At 30.1% G+C, this 18,863-nt stretch overlaps 1 protein-coding gene across 1 annotated transcript in view; it reads left to right on the forward strand.

Moving 5' to 3' along the window:
* Nucleotides 1-1,347: 1,347 nt before the first annotated feature.
* The window catches only part of LOC126776747 (AF4/FMR2 family member 1), a 220,122-nt gene continuing 202,606 nt past the window's right edge, over nt 1,348-18,863 (forward strand). Inside the window, exon 1 of the mRNA XM_050499476.1 lies at nt 1,348-1,735. Coding sequence (XP_050355433.1) covers nt 1,725-1,735 — 11 coding nt within the window. The 5' untranslated portion in view covers nt 1,348-1,724. The remainder of the gene's footprint in view (nt 1,736-18,863) is intronic.

The raw sequence follows: 18,863 nt of genomic DNA on the forward strand, positions 1-18,863 counted from the left end.
TTTCATTAGGACACTCCTACACTACAAAAAGATTTTGGAAATGTAATAAGAGTTCCATCATAGGTATTTGTATTTCCAACAAACACGGATTTGGTATTTTATACCTTGTACCTGTGTTTCAAATACCTATTAGTATCTCAAATAAGTCACATCCCTGCATTTATTTATTTGTGATATTTTTATTATTCGTTAGAACCAACTGAGAAAAATAAAACAATAATATTTTCTATCATTACTTAACCAAAGTTATATCCATTTGATCAAGAACCAGTCGAGAACGCAGTCTTACGGCCGTACGTAAGGACTGGAGCAATTGCAGAAGTTTCGAAAGCTATGGGTATACGCACCCTAATATATATATATTAGCAATAGACTACAAATTAATATTATGTTTTTTTCCTCTCAATATTTTAAACATATATTAACGAGACTTTTCAGTTTAAATTTGTATTATGTATATAAATAATTTGTTAAAAACATAGAAGTGAAAAATTTATTGTAACAAATAAGAATTTTTATCAATAAATAAAATGATTTAAATACTATCATGTTTTATTACCATGCAAAACTAAAATAAAAAGATGACGTTAATAATGGAGACTGTTTAATTTAACTTTATCTTATACATATACCTAACTATTTAAAATTTAGCATTAGTTAAAGTGAATAATAAAAAAGGCTTCAAGTGTAATTTATAAATAATATTGTTAGTATAGCGTATTAATAAGGGTAACGTGAAGTTCTCGTCAAAACAATTCAACTGAGTCCAAACCAGAGGGGCTTACCAGTAATTTTGAAGCTTTAAAACTATATAACACCATATCATTCAAAATAAGTTACAAAGTTAAACATATAATCGTCATAATAGTATTATGTATTCCTTAAATCGACTTCCTAGGCTTTTTTTACATTTTAAGTATTCAATAAAATTGATCAAATATTAGGAAATGATTGTAGTTGTAGTGCAGAACGCTCAACTTTGTATTAAGAACATTACAAAATAAAAAAAAAAACTTGTACGATCCGAAAAACATATTAAAAATTATACACAAAAAAAAATGAATATAGCATGACTATTATTTAGTTTTGTCTAAAAGCTTAATCCCGATTATTAATTACAACTTTTACTATAATGATTGCCATAAATAGTTTAATTATTTTTAAGCGCTTTTATTAAAACTATCTCAAATTGTAGTAATTATTTATAAAAACAAACATTTTTAAATTATTAAAGCTTATAAATAAGTGTTGCCATGACAGTATACTATAATGTTGAAGTAGGCCATTGTTATCTGTAACCTTATGAGATTGTGTGTGTGTGTAAAACGAAATCGCACGTTATATGCGAGTGTGCAACGTCGCGAGTGCTGTCTACTAAATAATTTTCGCTTTATACGTTTTTATTTTTATAAATAGCCGATTTAGACAAAGTGATTAGTAATGTAATAACGTAAAGTGATAAGAATTGTGATATACCCGAGCAATGGCCATGAAAATATACAGTGTTTTCGTCTATGTGATCCCGTGCAATAGATCGTCACTTTGGTTGTTTGTCAATGACGTCTGCGTTTAGCGCAACGAAAAGTGGAATTATAGTTTGATTGTGACAAGTAGTGCAAACATAAGTAAATTAAATTGTGATAACCGATGCGTGTTAATAAAATGGATGAGTGTTTTCTTCATTGGAACAATCCTAAATCAACTGTGGCCATCAGAGGTGGCTCATGAAGAAAGGGTTAGTTTACCTGTTTTTTGTTTACTTTTAGTATCGCACATACCTAATTTGTCAGATAGACGATTATTCGTTTTTATCGAATAGCGAGACGAATTGAACTCGAATAACGTCTGTCTAACTTTATGAATTATAGGTTATGATTATTTTAGCAGTTATTTATTTTTGTCATAATTTTAACAGAACCACTTATAATATTATAACTGAGGTGTTGCCTTATGTTTATTATGAACACGGATGCGATAGTAGTTATAGATTGAGGTTGGGATGTATTCATTCTCTTTTGTTACTTTCTCTTAACCATGGAGTGAAGGGAGAGACAGTGACAGCATGATGTCATCCGCCATATTCGCGAACGAGATAGCGCTCTACAATAGATACACCTCTGTTTTTAATACATTACTATTGTGATTACTACATTACTATTCTATTTCACGTTATAATTAACAACTGCAATATACTATGGCTTTTAACCAATTTATTAGGGAATAAAGAATAAACAATAAAATTATAAGCCATATATTTTGTTTGTTTTATAAATAGTTAAGGTATAATATCTTGTGTTTATAAATTTATTTTGCGGAAAGTATTTACCGCGTATTTCTTTGAATATTTTAAATAATAACATTATTATAGGATTGCCTTAAAGTATTAGCAACATAAACTATTTTAGGCATATTAAATACTTCTTTTTAATTTTTATTTGATAGTATAAATATACATATAAAATGTTATTAAAACCTCAAAGGCTTACTTCAGACTAATATGAAGTGATATTTCCTAAATGAAATAAGAATATTATTAGATTTTGGATTTGGTTCATGTGCATTCTATTTAAAAATTATCTAACTTAGTATTAGTAGTAGGATTTTTTTCCATTTGAAATCTTAAAATCTTATCTTATCAGAATACAAATATATTATTCATATAAACAAATATGTGTATACATTTAAAGTTATTATATATTATTGCCGTCATACTTATAAAAGAAATAACTTTCTTTATATTTAAGTATATTCTTACTAAAGTTAGTATTTTCCTTGACAAGACACTATGCAAAACAAATTTAGGCAATACCTCAATAGAATAAATTGACAAACATATATTCCAAGAAAACATTAAAGATATAGAACATTTAAAATTGTTTTAGAAACTAACTTAACATACACAATCTTACATATAATCTTCAACTTAGCAGTAGCTGGAGTATACTGTATCAATTTATGTAAATGTCCCATAGTAAAAACTTAAAATAAATTGCTAAACCTATATCATGTTAAATTACATTATTTAAGTAATATTCTATGAAATTATCTTACTTTAAAATAAAATTTCAAATTGTAATAAATATATTGAACTTCTTTCTCAATATCGTAAACAAAGTTTCAGTTACATATACCTTAAAATTTTGCAACATATATTGTACCTGTGTAATTTCCACTATTAACGTGTGTGGTCTAAAACTTGGGAATGAATTTTAAAGAAACACGTATTACGTACGTTGAGTTGTAATTTTGTTAACACTTTCGATACTTTAATACAAAAAAAAAAAAATTATTTTCTTTTAGTAGAATTAAATAAATACTTGTACTTTCAAAGTTTTGTTTATATAAATCCACAAGAACAGGTTCCAAACCTTCGCAAAAGTGAGAGCAACTTCAGTCCATCAGAGGGACGTTCACAGCCTATTATTATCAATTATCCATTTTATAGTTTAGACTGTTACAATGCACTTTTATAATATAATCTTGCAAATAAAAAAAATATATTCGCAGGTGTAAATAATAAAATATATCTATATTAGAAATATAAGATATAGTTATTATTATTTTATTTTCTTCAAATTGACTTTACTCAACTAAACTTCTAGTAGAACTTTTAAATTCTCATTCTTCAATATTTATTTAAATAATATATATATAACCAAAAACTTTATTGGTTCACAATCTATATTCTACTAAGAAGAACCGTCAAGAAAGTCAGTAATTACTAATTTCAAACAATTAAATTACACGGGTATGTTATTCAAAAACAATGTCTTATAGTTTTGTCTAAGGAAGACACAATTTTGCCAAATGCCAAATAAAAAGAAGAAAGTTGAGACAGCAATGTTAAAGGAGTTTGTAAAAATAAGATTCAGTTGAAAATTTTATGTTAATTTCCTTCTTATTTTATGATTTTTTTACTTAATTAAAACTTTTTTAATATTAAAAATATAACAGATGTTAAATAAATAGTTCATTATAAGTTTATTTCTCTGTAAAAAAATGTATTCTTGTGATTAATTAATATTGATTTGTTGATATTTTTATTACTTGTATATATAATAATAATATAATAATAATAATATCCTAGGACATTTTTCACACACGGCCATCTGATCCCAAATTAAGCTTGTACAAAGCTTGTGCTATGGAAACCAGACAACTGATATACTACATATACTACTTTTCTTTTGTAAATACATACTTATATAGATAATTACACCCAGACTCAGGACAAACAGACATGTTCATGCACACAAATGTCTGTCCTGGGTGGGAATCGAACCCACAACCTTAGGCGTGAAGGGCAAGTGTCTACCAACCACGCCAACCGGCTCGTCAAATATAATTTTCAAATGCAAAATTTAATAAGTAAATTTAGTTTTTATAATATCTTAATTATCAAGTTATATATTTAAATTGTATACACTAGGTATAACTATGTTTAATTAACATTTCGATAATTATACTTCTTATTAATATTTCTGCTTAAAGAGAGTTAATTTTAAACTATTGAAAACTATCACTACTCCTTAATATTCCGGAACTTTTAATTCCAAATAACAACATCATTTTATTTATATGTATTTAATTTCGATAAATATTATAATTGTAATAATATTTTTATTATATGTATAATTAAAATGATGTTTTTATTTATAATTTTAGAAAATAGATATGCAAAATATTTTCTACAGTCACTGATTAGCCTAGCGTTGACTACATAAAGCATTGAAGTTAACCCATTTATTTGCTGATAACGGTTTGAGGTCGAACACTCACATGTGTATGAAGCTATGAAGCATTAACTTCATTGAAAAGTAATTATAAAAAATTACAGAAATTTTGTTTTTATTAAATGATAAACAAGAAAGTATTTATGTTACATTAATTTAATCGGATTCATGGAAAAAAGTTTTAAAACTTTTTCTACGTAATGACACCTTAAATGTTGAAATTTTTGTGAAAATTTGTTGTAAATTTTTATTGATGCTGATTTTGTTAAATTGTTGAATAGTAAATAACTCAATTTTATTTATTATAATATATACTTTGGCCAAATATGTTGGAAATGATAAAAGATTGATAATGATTGATATAGTATATGTTTAGATTTTTTATTGCTGTTCTGTTTGATCGATCCTTATTTGTCATTTGCAATTAATGTTTTATAATATGCCAATATGTTTATTTGATGGTGAATACAGTTTATTGACATTCGACTTGAATGCATCCTACTGTACGTTGAAATATGTTTGACTTTGACTTTGATAAGCAAGCGCATAGTTGAGTTGTTAGAAACAATGTTTTTGTTTTATTCCAAACAATTATCTCCGAAATTATCCTATTATTCCGATATTAGATGATTTCGTTGGTCAGACTTAATCGTTTCGTTCTGGAGTTTATGTACGATCTATACTATGCAGGATCATATTGACCATGATTGTTGATTTTCTCCCCACAAAAGGTTTCTGTTTGACCAAATTGTTTGACTAAATCACTTTTTTAGTGTTCTTTAGGTAATCTTAAAGATATAATTAAATAGACCGTTCGAATCGTTATCAACAGTTCTTTCTAAAGTTTTTGAAGCTGAAATAATCAGTCGTGGCAAAGATTTCCGGTCTATGAGACTTTATCATCAATTACGTGTTGTACGTAAATAACGTGTAGTAACTTTATAACTTGCGCCGTCGGTTCACGATAATGGCGGCAATTAATCGTTGTTGCGCACGCGCCTTCTAACTGGCTCGTTATCGGAGCTTTACGATTGGCTGACCGGTTCGGATTGATCCCCTCGACATGCACTATAGTAATAAGCAAATTGTGACATTGATATCAAATATAATTATTCAAAAATATTTTAAAACATGAACTTAAGAGCATATTTATAATTTTTAAACCAAACCTTATTTCTTTAATTTTAATTGATATTTTTGATTGCTCGAAAACATAATATATGTACATAATTATGTATGGAATCATAATATAATTCTTAAAACTTGCTCAACCAGTTACACAGGTGAGGTTAATGTTTTATTTTTAAATGTAACATTTTAAATACCTATTTAATATAATTTTATTTAAAATAATATATTTTTTAATAAAACCATGAAACGACTTAATTCAAAACAAAGATACGTAGGCGTAACTTTAAATATTTGGATTTGGATAAGAAATGCGTTATTATAAAAACTCATGTTTATAATATTGATAAAAAAGAGTTAATCTTTACAGTTATTCGTTAGCATGTATAATAATTACGCGCAAATTAATATATTATTTACCTAGAAGTATATAAATAAAATAACTACGAAAAGGTCCGTAACTAGAAACTAAACCAAGCAATTATTGTTATATGTTATAAAAGTTGTATACAAAACATTAAGTAATGTACCTTTTCAAAAGTTAAGTTTTTTATATATTTACTGTTCAGTCTGTTTATATGATTTTGTGCTTGCGATTTATCAACTGAATTTCTACTAAAACTCTTATGTATGTATACAAAAAAATAGATATAATTGAATTAGTTTATGAACATGGTCGCACTACTACCCTAGCGCATTTGACCTCTTTGACCAATGTTAAATTAGCCTCTGTGACAGAAATCTAATTCGTGTGATAGAATAAGTACATTAACATAATGACGTCACAAACATCTGTGTTGCGTTTTGTAGTTACGTGATATTTCGTAATATATATCATTTATAATTGATTTTATATAATTACAAAGTTCAAAAAGAAACAACGAAAAGTTATTAATAATTGCCTCATCATCATCATTAAGCACGACTGACTGATGACATTTTCAAATATAGCCCAGAGCTATAAAGCGTCTGTAAAACCCAGTTTCGCGATTGAGGTGTGCAATACCCTACGTGTGGTGTGGCGTTGAAAGGCAAAAGACAAAATGTTAAGCCGTATTTTGTTGATAGTACGACATTTTCGTAAATTCAATTTTGACCAAATCAATATAAAATATTTTTACAATATTTGATATATAAACGTAGACCCGTTTCAGTTGTTTTGTAATACATAATTACCAACGTAGCTTTTTATATGACATAAATTCGTATAGTATATATAAACGATAGCAGCTTTATTAAAAAAACACATCACACTTTGACGAGACTAATTTGTAACCCAAGCGTTATATGTTATGCACATCGCTAGAGCTACTGGCGGCCTTGTCCCAATGCTCCCGATTTATGAATCGTGTCGCATGAATATAGTCCATACAAGTAATTTCAAATCTACTAAAATTTACTACTGATGTTAAGTCTACGGATATTTTTTGGTCGAATTAAATGAAAGCACATTGTTATTGCGTTACAAAATTATGCCACGGCGGCTATTCTCAAGGTACACTAGCCATCTGCGCTGGACATATTATAGTGCAGAAGTATGTGTGTAAGCAAATGTACCTACTATCTCTATTGCCTCACTCTCATAACCGATGGGACGGCAAATACGACACGACCAGAAGAGTTCAATCGCAGGGCTATTGGCTGTACCTCTGTCAAATTCAAAACTGGCCAGTTACTTAGAAACTATCGACGGTAAACAAAACTTAAACCTAGGACTTCGGAAACAGACCGCGCGAACCACTGGACCAACGAGTCTCAGCCAATATTTTAACATAATATGATATGTTAAGAAAGAGATATGGCCACGAAATGCCTTCTGCAAATACAACATCAAACACGTCATCACTTATGCTACATATATATACATCCCTACTGACATCTCTTTGTGCTACGCTAGCTTGTCTAATGCCTGTCATCGTAATTTATTATTAATATTGAATAAATAGTATTTCAGTTAACTCTGCATTTATATCATCCAAGAAATATACGAGGTTGAGTTCGTCAGTGTAATCACAGGCCCAAGAGACAAAACAGCCTAGACCAGTCCATAATTTTGTGATAGGAATGGTTAACATTTCTTTTAGTGCCAATGTCTATGGACGATTGTAACCACTAACCGTCAGATGGGCCATCTGTATGACTGTTGCTCATCTCATTGTTAATCTTCCTCATACGAATGAAGACGATGAACTTTTATCGCAAATCATTAAAAGAGTATTGAGATATATATTTTCTATATTTTAGTCCAAAGAGATCCAGTGTTATTCAAGTGTGGACTTACTTTTAGTTTATTAAAAGTAACAACATTAACTAAATCAGATTCCAATTATCTGAGTGCGTACTAAACTGTTTCAGTTTATGGACAGAGGAGGAATGAACGTATTACGTAAGCCCTTTATTACAATAGACATCGGATGTCTGTCTTTGTTTGTTGCTAGAAGATGAGATTATGTTAAAACATTTTCAAAGTAAATATTGACATGGTCACTTGACAAAAATAATGTATATATTTAATTATTATTTATATATTTAATTATTCTTTTAGAATGAATATTTTATTAATAAGTAAGTATTATTTATAACCGAAGAATATTATTTATTTATGATCTAATTTAGATAAATCTGTTATATATCTGATTTGGATATAATTCCTATGTATAATATTAATTTCCAATTGGAAAATATTTTCCAACTCCGACGTGTTTTACTTAGTCTGTATAAATATAGATTAAAACAATAAACTAGCAGCCACCTCTTTAATGTCCTTCCACTGGGGAAAAGTCTTTTCTCCTCTTATGAAGTAAGTTTTAGTAGATTCATTGTGCTTTGCTTGGTTTTAAAGCTGCAATCTTCGATTAAGATTCACTCGTTACTGCGAGAAAAAAAAAAGATTCACTCGTTCTGTCTTTTGGGTGTTTTGGGTGATCTTGATTTTTTAATATTTCATTCTTTATTAAAATAATACATTGCTTGTAGCGAGTAGTAGTAACTGCGAATCCATCGAAAAAACGGAAACAACCGTTTTAACATTGATTATTCTATTCGTAATTGGGCATAGGTCAATATCAGACTTCACTACTATTGGCGTACATTAATTTCGATCTACATATTAATTGTAGTTCAGCCAATGTGAACCACTTTTATATCTGTAATGTTTTTTTTTTAGGTTAAATGATAATCAAAATGTATGGTTAGCTTGTGATTTAAATCTCTTCTTTGCGAACTTTCGCTGATTTTTTTAAAACTATTCTGTTAGTAGTACAGACCTGTCACTAACACGAAATAAGAATGTTTGTGTTAGTATATTGGAGCCGAATTTTAGTAAAAAAGCCGAGATGGCCCTGTGGTAAGAACGCGTGAATCTTAACCGATGATCGTGGGTTCAAACCCGGGCAAGCACCACTGAATTTTCATGTGCTTAATTTGTGATTATAATTCATCTCGTGCTTTACGGTGAAGGAAAACATCGTGAGGAAACCTGCATGTGTCTAATTTCACTGAAGTTCTGCCACATGTGAATTCTACCAACCCGCATTGGAGCAGCGTGGTGGAATAAGCTCCAAACCTTCTCCTCAAAAAGAGGAGAGGAGGCCTTTAGCCCAGCAGTGGGACATTCACAGGCTGTTACGGTTACGGTAGTATATTGACGTGACATCAACTTGGTCACTACTACATTGAAGAAATGGCAACACAATGGAAAACAAGTATTTGCGCCACTTGCTTATTGCTTATTCTCATTAATAATAATTAATAGTGATTCGCAAGGCGATATGCAGTGTTTTCAACGTCTTTTATTGTATGGAATTATTAAAAAAATAAATAAAAAAAAGTACACGGGTCGTATCAAATAATTGTTTATAACAGTATATATAATGCCTCAGTACATAATGTGCCTCGTCAAATTGCCAAAATTCATAAGACATTCCGAAGTAAAACGACCTTTGTTGATATGAGTCATTGAATACAATAATTGTGATAATTAATGCCGTTAACATCCTGTTGTAGTACAGACCGGCTAGTACGCGTCTGTTCTTACCAAATATCATTCGTCCTGTAAGTACTGTAAAAATAAGTTAATTACATAAATTGGATACGTATAACTTTAGTCTAAACAGTGATTGCTGTAATAAAAGATTCAAATTAATCGTAAAAAATATACTTGTAGAAGTGTACAATATCATATAAATTCATAAAAAAATATAACAGTGGTGAGTATACCTTTTGTGGTGGCAGGGCTTTGTGCTACCCCTTCTGGGTAGGTAGAACCGAATTATAAGTTATTCCACGCCAAACATCAAAATTTTGCTAGGTTTGAAAGGCGAGTGAATTAGTGTAATTAAAGGCCTATCTCAAAGCCTCTTTTAAGAAACTTGGAATGTTATTTATATTACAAAGACACCTTTTAACGTATATGTGTATGATTAGACGTGTTATTAGTCTTGTTGTGCTGAAATTGTTATTAATATTTGGCCGGCGGAATTAATATTTTTTATACATACTTTTAATATTTTGAAATTCATATATCTATGTATCGTAGTAAAAGCCGTGCGTGTTCTATAAATCAATCAAGGATCAATTTTATAAGATCGTAAATTCGTTTCCAGAAATCCGAACGGTGAACGAATTCTCAGACTTTTGATAACCCTCCGCGTGATTCTAAACGTCAGAATAAGGGTATCAATAACATCTAAGGTCAATTATAATTTGAACAGACCTAACAATCGTTTTTTAGCCACGAGTGTGCCTTTAAGATTAATTTATCACTCTACACTTTTTTTTCTTTTGACATTTATGAGCGTCTTTCGTTGTTGACTGTAGAGTCTCCAATATGACCTTGCTTGTAATTGATCCTGACATTTGTCAACAAAAATAAAATCAAAGAGTCACTTGTATACAATATTATATTTGTCCTTTGTCTTTAGTTAATGCTTTTATGTTATTTGGAAAAGTAATTGTTCTTGTTATTATCGTTAGACGCTATTTTCATGTTTGAACGATTTGGTATTACGTAATAAATTTAATTTCTGTAGGTTTACTTCATTTTGAGGGATCCATGTTTTCTTAAGAAATAAGAAATATGAAAACTCTATGAAATGAAACGTTTTTATTTAGGTATGCGTATAATTTTGTTTATGTATTGAATAAACTTCTCTTCGAAAAGAGTGGAGGCTACAATCCGGATTTTGATATTGACTGGCTGTTATTTAACTTTTACTTTATTTTAAGTAAGTTTTAGAAACAATTAAAGTATAAATTATTCTTACGTTTTAATCAAAAGCAACTACACTGTGTTCTCTTATCATGTATCCATTTGTTGATAAGTTTATTCCTCGGACAACGAGATTATTGATTCATCCGAATGGAATCCATCCACATTCTTTGTATAGGTCGTTTAATGGAATAAGGTCAGTCATATGGAAGCGCTTAAAACGAGTTGATAGTATTTTATATATTTTCTCATTTTATGACATGAAAGATTGTTCGTTGTGTTGTATTTTTAACAAATCTACGTTAATTAAGACAGCTTAATTTTATAGTGATCAGATATTAGGCATAAAATTTATCAACGATTGAAAGTAAAGCGGGCTATGAAAATTACACAGATCATCTGGCTGTCCGGAGACATAGTTAGTAGATAGGCGGTTTAGACATCGTTGCAAGGATACCGTGGCGGCATGCCAATGGGTCGAAATGGAATCTCACTGTAAGCTATTTGTTGCAATTATTTGCGAATTGTCTGTTCCTACCAATTTGGATTATGATAATATAAGTTCGTTTTGTTCTCGTATTCTATTCATTGCTGCAATATTATTGGTACATATCAGATTTATGTGACATTTAATTTAGTTTAACAACTACACATTAAATGTCAGTGTATAATATACTTCTATTTAACATTTCAATATATTACTATGTTGCGATTTAAGTTTTCGTTACGGTCATAGTCAATAACATAGTTTGTTACTAAATATAGAAATTTGTATTTTAATTAGTGTCTGTTTTTCTGTTATCACCTCAAATAATTAATCTCTAATTTGCATAACTGATTAGTAAATATTTCCTTCCTAGACGAGCTTGCACAAAGTTGCGCCAGGGCCACGGCGAAGTCCTCTATCCGTATGATGATAGGGAAAAAATCCTAGTCGTTGTCTTATCCTATTAAATACAAAGGCATTGAATAGAAAAACAGGTACGCATCCAGCAGTGAGTCATTAACGAGTTGGTACTTATGTTTAAGGATTACGAGATATATATACTTTAAATTCAACATATTGTTTTTTGTATTGAAATTAGTTTAGTTCCATTATAGAGATTTTTGACCATTGAATTTTATTATTGTAATGGTATTATTATTATAGTTAATAAGAGTTAATTATAAATAGAAAGTGATTTATTAAAAAAAATATCGTCATTACCTCCGCCGGACAGGCGATTGATGGAAACTAATAATAGGAAGAGAAGGCGCAATTAACTCTGACTGGAGGCACGCGCCGTTTTGAAACGACTTCCAAGTGATTTCAATTTTTTACACAGCTTTTACATTAAGAATCCATATTTTTTATCCTTGACTTAAATACGTTTTAAAGCGTCTTTTCTAATTCTTAGTAGTTAAAGTTTTAGTAACCGCATGGGAGATCTTGTTTGATGTCTTACTGAGGATGTATTTCTGGTCGACTTCTGCCATGGCGGATTCTCAAAGATGATAAGACAATTGAGCAGAACATAGTATAGTACACAAGTGTGCGCGTTAACACAAGTGCACTTTTCCCTCGGTCTCGTAATCCAGTTTTAAAAGGTAGTAACTGCGTCGTTTGTCTAGTGGCTTGATGTCAGGCCGCAGTCGGGTTAAATTCCCGGGTCGGGCCAATAATAAGTTATTAGGTTTTTCTGTCAGAAAATTCTCAGTAGCAGCCCGGAGTCTGGAAGTTGGAAGTGTGTACACTCCCGCGCCTCGGAAAGCACGTAAAGCCATTGGTCCTGCGCCTGAACTCTTTCCGGTCGTGTCGGATTGCCGTCCCATCGGATTATGAGAGTTAGGCAATAGAGAGTGCACCTGTGTTTGCGCACACACTTGTGCACCATAATATCTCCTGCGTAGTTGGCTAATCTCTCTTGAGATTGGCCGCCGTGGCAAAATCGGTCTGGAGGACATTATTAATATTATTAAAAAGGAAGTAATATATGGTTGTATTATTATTAACTATTTAAATTAAATTTACTCCACTCATCCCCCCATTGATCCCAATTTATCGTAAGGACTACGGTTCCTATAATTAAGGAGCGAAAGTTTTGAAATCACTTTCAAAACTTTAGGCTTCTCGTAACACAACGAGCTTTTCTCGATAAATCCTAACTATCCTTACTAATATAATAAATGCGAAAGTAAGTTTGTTTGTTTGTTACGCTTTCACGTCTTTTGTGAAAATTTTACATAAACTCTGTCAGGGATACAGAAAAAGGGCATAGGGCAACCAATAGCTGACTAACCAACCCCGCCCCATTCACACGCTGGCAGAAACTATTAACGTATATTTTGAATGCTAACGGTTTATTTATTATTAAAATAATGCATTTCAAATAGATTTAAATGATGTTGATTATAATGACGACAATTATATGGACCGTCTCAAAAGGTCAAATGTATGAAATATTCACGATACTACATCTTTCAATAAACATCAGTTAAGAGACTAAGTTGGTATTATTTGTTATTAATACCTTTTATGTGTCCGTCCGTCGTATCGCCCACGTTAATGTTGGAACAATGACCAGTCTTCTCCGAGTTCAGATGTAACTGTTATAAATACTTAAACAGACATTCAAACTGTACGTATTTACTTATAACATTACGACCGCGGCTGTTATTTGTAAAAATATGTCTTTTATTAGTTAGCCATACAAATTCAAACGATCATATGTAACCTAATAGCCTATTAAAAATATATATATTATTGTGTTATCTGTGTATTTTATTACGGTTACTATTTATAGTAGTTACTGTGATTAATTCCTTGACGCGCTTGTCGATTTTTTTTAAATTGTACGATCTTATTTATTATAAGAGCCGAGATGACCCAGTGGTTAGAATCTTAACCGATGATCGCGGGTTTAAATAAGCTCCAAACCTTCTCCTCATGCTTTTTATAATTCTTCGCTCCCCGATAAAGGAAAATATCGCGAGGGATTTACTTTGAAAGGCCGCTCATCATATATTCTTTGAATGAGCCTATGTAACTAACTACAGGCACAAGGGATATAACATCTTAGTGCTCAAGGTTGGTAACGCATTCACGATGTAAAGGGTAGCTTGTATTTCTTAAAGCGCCAATTTATATGGTTGTGTACCATCCGGTGGCCTATATGGCTGTCTCACAATCAATTTTTTTTTTAAATAAATTAATTCTACAATATACCATATGAAGGATGAAGTTCTGCCACATGAGTATCAACTAACCACTTAACGTAGCAGTGGAACATTTAAAAGCTGTAATTTATGTTATTATATATGATAAGAAGCGCCATTGGCATATTCACAAAATTAACAACAAAAATTACTAAATTTACTATCAATCAGTACGCATGGCAGAAGTGAATTATTGTGTCAGGATTGTTTCATTTTTTAACATTACATAAAGTAACGTTAATTGTTTTATTGCAACATTTAGTCTGTCGTATACATGCAACATAATTTTAAAATCATAGTATTCCTTTGTTATATAGTTCGACGCTGTTTTCTTATAGTTTGGGTTATGTCATAGGTATTCATCATCTAATGGCTTTATTTGAATTTATTGAATCTTTTGTTTTCAGTAAACGTTACCGGAAAAAACTTCGTATTAGAAAAAATTGAATAGAAGTAATAGAAATAAATATGCAAAGTATCCTTTGAATTTGTTATTATCAGATTTATTTTCTAAGCTATTTATCACAAGATGTCTTTATTTATATCGGTAAAATAAGTAACACAATACTAAGGGATCCTTCGATTTGTTTTTGCAGGATATATATTTTAATATTTCTCAGCTATTTTTATTTTCGTAATCAATTGACATTGTGCTGAACGGACCTGTGGCACGTTTCTCCGAAAACACAGAGCACAGGGGGTGTGAGACCCCTGTGCTCTGTTTCCCCCTCACAACGCCCAATCGACAAAGGTCAACGACGTATATCCTCACCTACCCATACCTCTTATCGTATATACCTTATTATACATAGTTATTAATATTTCCTTATTTCCTGATATGTAAAGGAAAACTTACCAAGTAATTTCAAATATAAAGGCAACAAATTTTATACGCCCTAAGTATTCCTTTTGTTGACTCATAAATAGTCCACAAAAATATATATTGAAGAGAATAATTCATCAATTTACTTAAACATAAATTACTTTACATATATACAATATCGTACATAGTTGATAAGTAAAACCATCATTACATATTGATGTATATAATATTTATGTATAATCTGCACGATAGATTAGTTACAATAAGGTCACTATTAGGTAAATATATAAACATCAGATTCCTAACTAATATTATAAATTGCGAAAGTGACGTTTGTTTGTTTGTCCCGCTTCTAATTTTTATCTACTCAACCTATCATCATGAAATTTTGCATTCAATTTGTCAGGGACGCAGGAAATGACACAGCGAACCTAACACTTGCTCCTTCTAACACGTGGACTGTGCTACGGCGGGAACAAGTTAAAAAAAGTATTATAATCATGATCGCGTGGAGTGCTAGCAAAAATTTAATCGCAACGTTTAGACTAATCTAAAACATTTGTATATTTATAGTTTTTTTAATGATTAACTGATTATAAAATAATGATATTATGTAGGACGGATCACGTAATTATGAGTTATTAATATTTATAAGAATAATGCTGTTTATCGCACGACTTACCACTTAATTATATCTTTGTTAGTCAGAGTATTGTGTACTTTTTTAATTAAATGTCTCCGAGTATAAATAATTGACAATACAATTTATCTTTGAAGGCTATAAATATTGTTTAATATAAAAATGAAAACTTGTTTTTATTATATAATATTTTTATTATTTATCAGTAAATATATTTAAATCCCGTATAAAATATATAATGAGCGAAGGATATAATATTTTTTATTATAATACTACCTTAAGTATGTCAATAGAGACTGATTTCTTAAGTAATTAATTTTATTTGGTTAATAAATATAATAATATTTACTATGTTTTTATTGATCTCCCTTGATTTTAGCTATGTTCTTTTATGTACGTTTTGCTTTTGTTATTATTTGTATTTATGTAATTATTATCTGTAGAAACTTAGCTGACGTATGTTTTATTTCATATTATTATGCTATACGTGTCATCACATTGTATGATTGTAAAAATGAATAGATTAATACCAAAATTATATATGTAATAGATCACAAAATAGCTTGGACTTATTGGAAACTTATTATTTATACGAGAAATATTCGTTGATTATTATACATGTATTTGATATGTAAATTGTATTGTATGTAATTTTTACATGAATATGTTTGATGAAAAAAAAAAAAAAACTACCGAGCTTCTTGCCGGTTCATCTCGGTAGAATCTGTCAATCGGTAGAGTCCATTTGAATAAAGTATATGTTAATAATTAGTCGTGTTTAATATGTGCATTCATCGTTGAACCGAATCAATCGATAACTTACGAAGAATTGGTATTTGCGTGAAGGTTGCATGGCGCCTTCAACTTTCAATAGGTGGCGCTAGTCGCGACGAATAATCATTTATAAATGCATTTCAATGTACTCCGTGACATCTAGGTAGCTTATAGTTGTTATTAATTTAATTATATCTAATGTTTCTAAGCAGAATTTGGTTACAATAAAAACAAAATGTTATTGTGTTATAATGTTTTCGATTTTGATTTTTATTTAGATTTAAAATATGTAATTAAAATCTTATCACGTATTGCGTATTGAAATTAGTATTTTGATATAGCTGACCACGAACTTTTATCTATGTTATTTGTTATATCAATAATGAAAACGTATTTTATTATTATTAGATAATACGTCAAGTATATATTTGTTTATAATAAAACAAATTAGTAACAACATATTTCCAGACCTATTGAATTCTCACAAAATGTTTACAGTACACAGTAACAGCCTGTTAATGTCCCACTGCTGGGCTAAGGCCTCCTATCCCTTTTAAGGAGAAGGTTTGGAGCTTATTCCACCACGCTGCTCCAATGCGAGTTGGTAGAATACACATGTGACAGAATTTCAATGAAATTAGACACATGCAGGTTTCCTCACGATGTTTTCCTTCACCGTCAAGCACGAGATGAATTATAAATACAAATTAAGCACATGAAAATTCAGTGGTGCTTGCCCGGGTTTGAACCCACGATCGTCGGTTATGATTCACGCGTTCTAACCACTAGGCCATCTAGACTATCACAAAATGTTTGCAGCTCTAATGTTCGTAATACAATTCAGCGAGCAGACACGAATAACTAGAGAATGAATAAATAATTTGTTCCATTCAACAACACTAACTATTATTAGATTTTATATTTAAAACTAACCCCAATAGTAATATGAGGTGATAATATTTCGAGCTAATATCAACAGTTGGTCGGTTACAGATGTTCAGCGATATTCTCTCAGCACTTGTCAAAACATATTAAATACAGAGGTGCTTTTGTATTCGTGTGCTTGTGAAACACAATTTAACGTTTCGTTTTATCTTTTAAATATTGCATTGAAAATGATTACAACGCGCTCTATAAGGTTTCTGTGTAGAACCTTTTTGCTTTAAAAAAAGTTTTTGTCGAAGGTTATGCGCGATTTAAATTGACCGGATATTGTTTTTGGGAACAAAAGAGGTTGCTTAGACATGAGATAAAAATTGCATTGTTAAAGTTACGTAAATTAAGTAAAGTCAATTATCGTTAGTTTTTTAGTATTTTAAAACCAAGTCGAAGTGTTATTGCAACAACAATAACAAAAAAACAAACTTACGCCTTTATAATGTGAGTATGGATTATCCTATTCGTTTTTTAGCTCTGAAATTATTTTTAAAATTATTTTTTATTATATTATTCACATAGATGTTAAAAATGCTTATAAAATCCGTGTTTCTTGTCGGCTCTTCTTGGTAGAATCTATATATCCTAGGCTAGCTTTAAATAATAATCAAACGTAAGAGTTTACTTGAAAAAAATATAAAACTTGATGTTGAAACTGAAGCCAAATTATAGTCACTTCTAAGTTATACAAAGAAACATCTTAAATTCCAATACTAGTTTAAACCATTAAATTCTGTTCGTGATTATCATCTCGTTGATGTAATGTGATACTGTTAACACTACACACTATTATTAATTCGTTTCACAACTTCGTGTAAGTTGTGCATCATGATCAGTGAAATTTTTATTCATATAAGTCCACTGTTTCATTGTTTTTTTTTAAGAAGTTTCTTATATATATTTAATTATATTTGATATATTTATCGGTATGTGCTATTTGATGCGTGATATGTAACTATTAAGTGGTCGTTTCTTTTTGGTAGAATTTAGATTCCAAACGGGTGATAGATTTAATCATTGTTATGAGTGAAAGTGCTTGTAAAGATTCCTTGATTACCATTGATTTTATTTTGTTTCTACATGAAGTACTAGCGTACTTGAGATAGCGTGCAATAAGTTAACCCTTCTCTTCAAGAGGATATCACGCATTTATCAAGCTGTGGCATGTCTTCAAATAACGTCGAATAAATATAATATAAAAATTATAATTATGGTGTATAAATACAAATAAAACTGTATGTACAATTGTACATCATCGAATAAACTTAACTATTTATTTTGAAGAATTTCATAAAAGGTAACGTGTTTAAAACTACTTTTATTAATAAATGAGAATGGTCAGCGGTTTTATCCGCATTAAAATTGGAGTAAATAATGTACATCCTAATTCATGCCTATGGCGAGTAGGTATTTGTCAGTATTGGT

The sequence above is a fragment of the Nymphalis io genome, chromosome 21 (genome assembly GCF_905147045.1).
Source record: "Nymphalis io chromosome 21, ilAglIoxx1.1, whole genome shotgun sequence".
In the NCBI taxonomy this organism is placed as follows: domain Eukaryota; kingdom Metazoa; phylum Arthropoda; class Insecta; order Lepidoptera; family Nymphalidae; genus Nymphalis; species Nymphalis io.